Source organism: Gastrolobium bilobum, unplaced genomic scaffold, assembly GCF_033153095.1.
Source record: "Gastrolobium bilobum isolate Gb01-03AN ecotype WA unplaced genomic scaffold, APGP_CSIRO_Gbil_v1 utg13454, whole genome shotgun sequence".
NCBI lineage: Eukaryota > Viridiplantae > Streptophyta > Magnoliopsida > Fabales > Fabaceae > Gastrolobium > Gastrolobium bilobum.
In genome coordinates, this window is record NW_026895397.1 from 50,348 (window position 1) to 61,033 (window position 10,686).

Here is a 10,686-nt window from a genome sequence, read left to right on the forward strand (position 1 = left end):
AACACCAATCTGCCCCTGTTTGACCGTTGACCACGAAGCCTACCCGGGTACACCATTATCTACCCGGGTAAATTTTGAAACTTTTTATCTACCCGAGTATGTAGGGGTGTACCCGGGTAGAGTTCTTGAATCTGGGAAAATGTTTGAATTATTTACCCGGGTACGGAGCAGTGTACCCGGGTAAATCGCGACGGTAGGGTTTTAAAATACCCCAGCAGCCCCATTCGAAAACCCACAAAAGGGGTACCCGAGTAGAGCTGCTGGAGGAGTGTCATCTTGAGCGATTTCAGGCATAATCTTGCACTAATTCGTCTTGTTTGTGATCATCATTCGCGGACCTTGCAACCTCTCTGCCTTCTACCGATTGAAATCGATCAAAGGTGCATTTTTTTTTCAGTTTTTTCAATTATGTTATGATTTCTGTTCTGATTCATTGTTTTCGTTTATATCATTTGATTCTGTCCGAATTATTTTATCAATTTGTATGTCATACGCTTACCCTAACCCTGAATCTAACCCTAACCCTAACCCTAACCCTAACCCTAACATGTATCTAATTTCTGATTTTGGTTATTTTTTCAGTTTAATAGTGTGACACAATGACCTCTCGACGCGTTTCAAAGCTGCCAGTGACCCATTCCGAGAGAAGAACCAAGAGTCGTCACGATGGGTCGTCATCCTCTCAGCCCCAGGCTGCTTCGAGTCAGGCTCCGGACTTGACGTTCGGATATTTGTTTGAGGATGACATTCCTTCACACGAGAAGTTCGTGAAGTTTTTCATGACCCGGAAGATCTGCGAACCGAAATCACTGGATTCGGCATTCTTCAACCTAGAGCGTTTTGACATCGTGCCGCTTCTTGAGCAGACACATTTACTTCACCTGGCGGAGATGCGGTGCCCATACTCGGAGGTTATGGTAAGAGCCTTCTACCAGAACCTTGGCTACTCGCAAGGCGAGCTGACTTCCCGTGTATGCGGGATTGATATCATCATGACTGCTCCTATCTGGACGGAGCTACTGGGGTTCGATTTTGATGGTGTCTCAGGAGCAGCACTATATGATGGAGACAGCCATCATATATTTGGTGATTATAACCGGGAGACCATTGTTACAGAGACTAGGAGGGCAGACGCTGAGCCTGGTCATTTTGCTCATTATCCTGTTAGCAGCTTGTCAGTTTCTGCTCGCATTCTTCATTATGTGGTGACACATATTATTTTCCAGCGCCCGCATAATCACTCAAAGGTGCTGGAAGGGGACTTTGTCATCCTGTGGGCCCTCCTTCACAGTCAGCAGGTGAACTGGAGGCATTACATATGCATACTGATGTGGAAGGCAGCCAAGTCAAAGAAGGCTGAATTGCCTTTTGCATTTCTGGTGCAGAAGATTCTGCATAGATTTGGAGTGCCTATGGCAACAGAGACCTTGAAGACCGCCAGAGGCTGGAATGCTATATTTGGTGAGAGGCTCCTGAAGCAGTGTGGGATCCTACCGAACAGAGCGGGTATCTGGACGTGGAAGAAGGCACCAGAACCACCTGAGATCCCATTCCACCACGATGCTGAGATGGAGGATGCACCTGCAGGTGATGTGTTGGTCTTTATGAGTTTATGCAATTATGTGTTGTTTAATTTTTAATGTGGTATTGAAGTTTGTTTTTCATGGTTTATGATGTAGGCCTTGATGATGATGACGATGATGATGGCGTTGCTGAGGTTGATGTCAGACCGACACGTCCCACCCGCAGTCGGCGACCACCAGCTCCTCCTGAGGGTGGATGGACACTTGATCATGTCATGGCATCCTTATATGATCTGACTACTGACTTTAGAGGATATAGACAGAGCACGAGCAAGTGGCGAAACCAGATGGACACAAGGGTTGCACGGTTGGACACAAGGGTTTCACGCTTGGAGGGTTTAATTGGCGAGGGTGCCCATACTCAGGAGGAGGAGGAGGAGGAGGATGATGACAATGGGGATGACACACAATCGGATGAAGAGAATGGGGAGGACACGGCATCGGATTAGTGTGTCCATAGGGTTTCATATCATTGATTTAGTTTGATGTAATGTAGTCATTTTGGTACATTTAGGAACTTTACCTACATTGCATGGATGTTTTTGTACTGGATGTTCAAAATTTGAATGAATGAAATTTTCGTTTTGCGCACGTTCAGACTTGTTGGTTCTATGCATTAGTATGGGACCTTGCATTAATATTGTCATAATTAATTTGGAAATCAATTCAACCCAAAGTAGTTTATTATTCATTTTCAACTTTGATTGGCGCACATCTTGATTACTGCATCCTATTTCTACGAAATCAATCCACCCCCAAGTCATACCGTATGTAGGTATTGCACAACAATTACCAAAATGCAACAAAAATTGCCAAAACAGCATCTGCAACAGCATCTGCAACTGGTCTACCCGGGTACCACGAATAGTCTACCCGGGTAAGATGTACTCGAGTATATCATTACGAGTTACCCGGGTAGACCAGTTGCAGATGCAGCAGCAGGTGCTGTTCAATCCATTTTGTTAGCATCTTGGTAATTGATGTGTAATACAATAACCTTAACTGACTCGGGGAAGGGGTAAATGGGTATGGTAGACATTCGGATTGCACAATACGGAAGTGATTGTGACTCGCGTAGAATACATACTCATTATAGCCGCACAAATGACATTTGAATCCAACTGTCTATGATCCTGTGCTAGGCCTTGATTTAGGCATGTGTGACCTTGACCCCATTTACGGACCACCCAGTGTGACCTTGACCCCTTACGGACCACCCAGTTAGCTCCCTTCTTCGGCTTAATTGCCCTCATATACCAGGGACAACCGTCAGCATGGTTTTTACACTTCATAACAAATCTTGACTCGTCGCTTTTTTCAACTATGGCTGTCCTGCGCCCCTTCATACAATGTATCTTCACAGCATGTTGCAATTCTGGTTTGGACCCAAATTCTTGTTGCACAAATAACGGATCTCCTAACTTCCAACCTCCGTGCAAGTCATCATCGCCATATAGGATCTCCAACTCGTCATTAGGGTGCGCCCAGTTAATGAATGAATAATGTTGGCTTTCATTCCAGAATGGCTCCTCAGACCCTGCATCTAAAGATCATGTCAAATTTAATAACTTACCACAAATAATAAATTGTCTAAAGCAAATATTCAAATTTAATAACTTACCACTACTGACTGGGTCGACATGAAGTGGTGACAAGGCTGGGGTACCGAGACTTACGGCGCTCATGTCAGCCTCAAAATTACCGTCCACGTCAGTGTCTGACGAATCACCTTCTGGAATAGCACTTTCAGGTTCTCCCTCATCTTCGCTGTCCACATAGTCCTCGTCTTCATCCTCTTCATCCTCATCCCATGCTACCTGAGGAGGTGCAGAAGATCGTACAACTGTATCTTCTTGACCGGTACAGTGTGCAGTAGTGGTTGTATGCACCGGTAAAGATGAAGATTGTCCAACATCAACTTCAACATATATCTCAATATATTTTAATACTTTCCATTCAACAAACGCATCTGTTACGAACTCCACATCTTCATCATCATTTATATCGTTTCCAATGTAGTATATTGTATCCATATCCACTACAGTCTCTAACCTGGCTATCATGCGGTGGATGGAATGTATGCCTTCTGACCCCATTTTTTGAAGAATTCTCTCCTTCAGTTCATTGCATGTAGTGCCCACTTTGATTTTCATCGTTTTTGTTTTTCCTTCAAATCGGACACCGTTCGGACCTTCAAAATGCCTCCCATTGTAGTAAACAACTATAGGAACCATGTTTGGACTTGAACTCATCTTTCACACAAAAATTAGATCTAGGTTTTGGGTTTGGAGGTTGGTTCGGATTTTTTAGCACAAAATGGGAGTGTGGAGATGTAATCTCAATGTCCCACCAAGATTCAGCTTTCTGAAATGATGAGATGAAATATGTGTGATGTTTCGGATTAGAGAGGGTAAGAGAGAAAGATTTGGGGTTTCAAAAACCCTATACCTCGCAACAATGGCCGAAACCCATACATATTGGGGTTTCTGGACGCAATTTACCCGGGTACACTGCTCCGTACCCGGGTAAATAATTCAAACATTTTCCCAGATTCAAGAACTCTACTCGGGTACACCCCTACATACTCGGGTAGATAAAAAGTTTCAAAATTTACCCGGGTAGGTAATGATGTACCCGGGTAGGCTTCGTGGTCAACGGTCAAACAGGGGCAGATTGGTGTTATGTTTGTTGGGGAGGGTAAATTTTCGAAATAGTTTTGAATGAGGGGCAATTTGGTAATTAATTATTAATTAAGGGGCATAAGGGTCAAAAATATATCTATCAGTTAATTGATTATTTGACTTGTTCGATTCTAGAGAACCGTATAGTAATACCGTAAGATATGCGTTCAGAGATATCTTATAAGTATCTTGGTTGACTTGTAGGCAATATTTCAATCACTGCGCACAAACAATAGACTTACAGCTGAGATGTGGATGTGTGCAGTGTGGACAAAAGTAGTAAATGAGTTCAGAGTATGTACCTAGATCTTTAGCCTTTTATTATAAGGATTACTTTCATAAGCTTGGATCTTTGAGATCTCTCAGTTGATATGAAATATGCCTTGATTGATGGGGATAAAGATCTTATCCCTTGATCCTCTTTAGATTATATGGTTGCGATATTCCTATCCAATCTTATAAGAGGGTTGTTAAGATATGGTTCTAATCCATAACATGACTAATACAATTCAAACACTATCAAACCCATTATAAGAGATAAGTCTCCCAAAACTATTTTTTAAATTCAAAAACTCTAATTAAGGGGAGTAAATTTCTTATCACTTCATAATTGCTAAATTTTTTTTTCTTAAAGCATGTATACGTGCCCTTTACGTTTTCTTAAAGAAAAACGTTTGGTATATGTACCAATCAATTAGAAAATAAATGTTTTCGCGTGGCGGTCTATTATAAACGGAAGTCTTAATTTCTGGTACTTCATAGGTTTTGGCACGTCAGTAATTGCAGTATTGTTTCTATCTTCAAGTTGTTGTATGTCAGTATACTTGTTTCTCATTTTAAATATTCGACTTATAAATAAATTTCAAACGTTATTAAGTGTTTATTTTGAAATTTGGAATTGAGTATGAAATTGAAATTTGGAATTTGAATTGGGGGTCTATTTACTTCTCGTGTTTAAATTTTTGTATAATTAGAATAATAATTTTATGTTGTAATTCTATGATATTGTAAAATAACTAGTCTAAACTTTTTGAATTCTTAATCAACATTGTAAAATTTACTAATTTATATTTGGCAATTACAATTATGCTCAGCCCGAAAAACATACGACGTGATTCTCCTACTTAAATAAAAAATTGATTAAAAAAATAATTTATAATTTTTTTTATGCATGTGATATATTTATTAGATTCATCATTATTATAACAAATTTAAAATATAAAAAATTACTATTTAACAAATTTTTAGTGAGACTTATAATTAAATTTATTTTCAAATTTTATATCTCACATATCTAGACAATAAAATTGAAATTGAACTTAGAATTCTAATTTTACACCTTAATTCTTAATTTGTACGATCCAAACATAAAATTTATGATTTTCTACTAATTCCAATTATGACAGAAATAGAACTAAATTGAATTGTAATTTTAGTCTATTATTTAAATGGACCTAAGAATAAATAAGTGGTAAGAAGTTTTTAACATTTATAAAAATATTAATTAAATGTTTAAATATTATTAAAAAAATATAGTTCATATGCATTTTTATTTGATTATCAAATTTTATATTCAAATTCATTCAATATTTTTATTATATCATTAAGAAGAATATATCAAATGTGAAGGTTTACCATATTATCAAAAATATTGTTTATGCATGGTAAATAAAAAAAAAAGGATTTTTCTGAAGACGTATTTTTTTTTTTTCTTTTTGGTAGATACCAACATGTGTCCAAAGTTCTAATGAACCTAACTAATTCAATTTTGGATTTGTCTTTTTTCATCTCCTCAAAAATTGCAACTCTCACGATTTAAACTCACTAATATTTGGACATGTTAAATCTTCGAATTTAATATTACGTTGTCACTAGAACAACAACTCTGGGTCCTAAAGACACATTTTGCTGTTGTCTTTATTAGGGAAAGAATTTTAATACCACGGTGGTGCTGAATTCAGTACCACCTCTTTCCCAAATTAGAAATTTTTAATACCACATGCATCCTCTATTTTTTATTTATTTACTTTTATACTTTTGTTATTTTCTAAATGGGAAAAGATTGTACCTACAATAGTGGTATCCAAAATTCACTCCTTTATTAGCTTTCCTGTTTCATCAATCATCAAGGTTAACCATCTGCTGTAAGAATTTTAAACTGTATTAAAAAAAATAAATTAAACTTGATTAGACTTCTGCTACTAATCAAACAATTACCGAGAGAACGTCATTATCTAATAACTGACGGCTAGCTATCAAGGGTCTTTTTAACTTTTAAGTATTTAATAAGATAATGTAATCTGAGAAAGTGGTATCTACATTATTTATTATGTTACATTTATTTACAAATTAACACTTCGTTAAGCATGTAATTAAGTCGCAGACTCGTATGTTCAGTTTATGCCTATTTTATAATAGGTGGAGGTGAGAGTATGTATTTGATCATTTTCAGTATTATCTTTGTGAGAGATTCAAAGTCTTAATCTCGGGATCCGTCCTAAATTAGACTAGTCGTGAAACGATGAACTGATTGAAATATCTCAAAAAAAATAAATAACATTTTGTAGGTTTGACCTAGTTTTGGGATATACTACAAAATTGTGTAGCTAGGTCACATGTTAGGGTAATTACAACTGCGGATATGTAATTAATTTAATGTCACAGACAATTTGAAGACAATATTATTTGAGCTTATCGGAGCCACATTGAGACCAATTGGGGCTTTGGCATTATCTGATTTTCAAAAATAGTATAGATTTTCTTTAAATATTATGATTACACCCTTCGGCTTGGTTAAATTTTCAAAAATGATACATCTTGGCACTAATTGGACTCCACCTGGTTGGATTTTTGGATTTTTTGACACGGGCTAAAAATTATACATGGCTCCGCCGTTGGAGCTTACCTATATTTATCATGCCCTATGCAATGCAATATGTATATACAATATGTTAGCATCCCACGATATATCAATCAATTATAAAGAGAGGAAAAATAAGAGAGATGAAAATCATTGAGTCAGCCATGGTTCCTATCTACTAGAAGAGGAGAATCGACTTAGTTAGGCAACCACCACATATGTAGAGAGTTTTCAAAGTTTAACGTTGAAATAAAGATGAAGAGGGCAAGTGCTGGAAATAATAAATATTAGTGGAGATAAATTAGGAGATTTGATTAATTGTAATCATATATCAAATATATATAATACATAAAGAGGGCAATAAATCAATAAATCATGCTGTCTCAATCAAATCCGAATCCGCGTTCCATGATCCACTTGGATCGCATTGGTCCAAAAAACTCAAATAAATTATTTAAACATACCATTATTTTTAGCAATTTCATATTTTTCAACAAGGTGAATTGTAATATAGATCTAGTCAAAAGTACACCAACCAAGGTGAATTTGGTCTTATATGGGTAAAGAAAGAAGCTATATAAAGGGTGATACTACCTTTGCATTAGCATAACCAAAACTCACTCCATAGTGAAGTTGGTGAAAAATGGGGTCTCTAATGGCCTCGGTTACCCTTCCCCTTGTATTAACAATAATCTCTCTCACCTTACCATCTCAAATATCAGCAGATAACTACATCTACTCATCACCACCACCACCAAAGCCTTACTACTACCACTCTCCACCACCACCAGTGCACTCTCCTCCTCCTCCTTACCATTACTCTTCACCACCACCACCTCCCATAAAGCCCTACAAGTACCCATCACCTCCACCACCGGTTTACAAGTATAAGTCCCCTCCTCCTCCTTACAAGTACCCATCACCACCACCCCCACCATACAAGTATCCATCTCCACCACCCCCAGTTTACAAGTACAAGTCTCCACCACCACCATCACCAAAGAAGCCATACAAGTATCCATCTCCACCACCACCAGTATACAAGTACAAGTCTCCACCACCACCAGTTTACAAATACAAATCTCCTCCTCCACCACCTAAACAGCCATACAAGTATCCATCTCCTCCACCACCAGTTTACAAGTACAAGTCTCCTCCTCCTCCCTACAAGTACCCTTCACCTCCTCCACCACCATACAAGTACCCATCTCCACCACCCCCAGTTTACAAGTACAAGTCTCCTCCACCACCAGCAAAGAAACCCTACAAGTACCCATCTCCACCACCACCAGTTTACAAGTACCAATCTCCACCACCACCAGTCTACAAGTACAAATCACCACCACCACCAGTCTATAAGTACAAATCTCCTCCTCCACCACCAAAGAAGCCCTACAAGTACCCATCTCCACCACCCCCAGTTTACAAGTATCAATCTCCACCACCACCAGTCTACAAGTACAAATCACCGCCACCACCAGCTTACAAGTACAAATCTCCTCCACCACCACCAAAGAAGCCCTACAAGTACCCATCACCTCCACCCCCAGTTTATAAGTATAAATCTCCTCCTCCTCCTGTTCATTCACCACCACCACCACACTACATCTATGCATCACCTCCTCCTCCGGTTCATTCCCCGCCTCCACCACATTACATCTATTCATCACCTCCTCCTCCTTATCACTACTAAATAGTGGTTTGAGTAGCATCTCATGGTAAGCTTCTTCATGCAACCTATATTATCATGATAATGGTATTAAACTTACCTTCAAATGCTCTTTACATGTCACGTGCAAGTCATTAGATAACTACTCGTTTTCACTTTTACTTTTTCTCAATTATCTAAATTTTACAAATATATCAATCAATGTTCTCACAAAAGTATGAAAGACTAGTCTGTTTGATACTAGTGTTTCACATGAAAGTCATTATCATGATCAGAGGAAGCAATTTTTTTTATTTCACTTTTGAATTTTCAAATTTTAAAGACGTATTTGATATTGATATAATTATTATTTTATTTTATTTTTGTAATTACAAAGTTGTCATGGGCTTTTCGAATTCCCATTTCTTTTTAGTGAAATTTTGAGAATTATATGACCATTGGTTAGTTTCAGATTTGGTTTCTTTTTAAGATATTTATCTGAAAGAATCATTTTCATTAAAATCAAACTAAGCATATTTTCAAGCATATTTTTATTATTATTGAAAAAAATATACAAATCAAAATTATCTTAATTTTTATTTATTTTTCCAAAGCTATGTTTAACTCACGTTTTCAAGGTTTTAAAAGCCTACTATTTTAATTAACCTCTATTAACACATAATATCAAGTTCTCACTTGTTAATCACAAGAACCAATTCACTAATCGACCCCTTCAATTCGAGAGTATGATAGTTTCTTAGTTAATGCATTTTTTTGTCCATGTGTATTCAAAATTAAATAATTATAATAATTTGCATCAATTACTTTAAATACAAATATATTTTTTTAAATAAATGTGCTTTATACCGCTACAAATAATTAATATATTCTTTTGTGTGTCCATTTTGTAGGATTTGAGGAATATGTGAAAATAAAGAAAGTTGTGGACAGCAGGAAGATGCACATTCGCAATTACACAAGGAAAACAACGGAAGCAAAGTTTCCGCACGTTTATCTTACAAAGAAGTGTCACTCCTTTTCTTGTCGTTTGTTTTGTTATGAATTACTGTTGTGTATTTAGCCAGCTGTAAGCCACTGCTTTGCTCTTCTGTCATTCAACATCACATTATTGTATTGTGTTTTGCAACCTCGTGCGTTTGCATGGGTTGTGAAGACAATTATATAATAAATAAATATTTTCTTTCTCACTATTCATTCAGTAATTATAAAATATTCTTGAGAATATTTTTAATGACAAAAATTTGATTTAAATTTAATTAAATAATTTTTTAATTTAATCTAACTACTTATATAATTAACTAATTAAGTTTATATTGTGCTTTTATTAGACATAACGTAGTTCTTGTAGGCGCAATTGAACTTGCGGAAGTGTTTAGACCGTTGCAGCTTGGGATGCAATAGATCGTAATCGTTTTAATTTACCTCTTGATGCGTAGATCTACGTAGAACCACTTCATCTATGATTCCCCTTCACGAACCGATCTCCTCTGTATTACGACACGAACTGATCTTCTCTATGTCACATCACAATCATATTCATACCTCATGTGTTTATGGTAAATCTTCTAGAGTATCCCCAAGGAGAAAGGGGGCTTACCTCTTCTGTTCAATGACCTGGAGATTGATGACTTAAGTGGTAGTATTTATATGGGTATCAAGAAACCCTAACCCTAAGCTCTTTGGGCTCTAAGCTTCTTAGACTCTTCTCATACTCTTAGCCCAATTGGGCTTAAGTAAAAGAGCATAAACTCAACAATCTCTCACTTGCTCTTTTGGGTACAAACTTGAGTTCAAAATCCAAGACTATGTAACCCACAAGTCACCATTAACTGAAAATCACCCCATCTCTTGTCTCAAGCTAGCCTGAGGATCTACCATATGTTATTAATCAAG

The 10,686-nt window shown here is 37.1% G+C and overlaps 2 protein-coding genes across 2 annotated transcripts; both read left to right on the top strand.

Moving 5' to 3' along the window:
- The first annotated feature begins 1,491 nt into the window (after positions 1–1,491).
- LOC133309183 (uncharacterized) lies at positions 1,492–2,125 on the top strand. Its single transcript, XM_061509921.1, has 2 exons — positions 1,492–1,587; positions 1,680–2,125. The coding sequence occupies exons 1-2, from the start codon at positions 1,569–1,571 to the stop codon at positions 2,030–2,032; spliced, it is 372 nt and encodes a 123-aa protein (XP_061365905.1). The 5' UTR covers positions 1,492–1,568; the 3' UTR covers positions 2,033–2,125.
- A 5,632-nt stretch (positions 2,126–7,757) lies between these two features.
- LOC133309198 (extensin-2-like) lies at positions 7,758–9,914 on the top strand. Its single transcript, XM_061509946.1, has 2 exons — positions 7,758–8,842; positions 9,684–9,914. The coding sequence occupies exon 1, from the start codon at positions 7,768–7,770 to the stop codon at positions 8,815–8,817; it is 1,050 nt and encodes a 349-aa protein (XP_061365930.1). The 5' UTR covers positions 7,758–7,767; the 3' UTR covers positions 8,818–8,842; positions 9,684–9,914.
- The last annotated feature ends 772 nt before the right edge of the window (positions 9,915–10,686 follow it).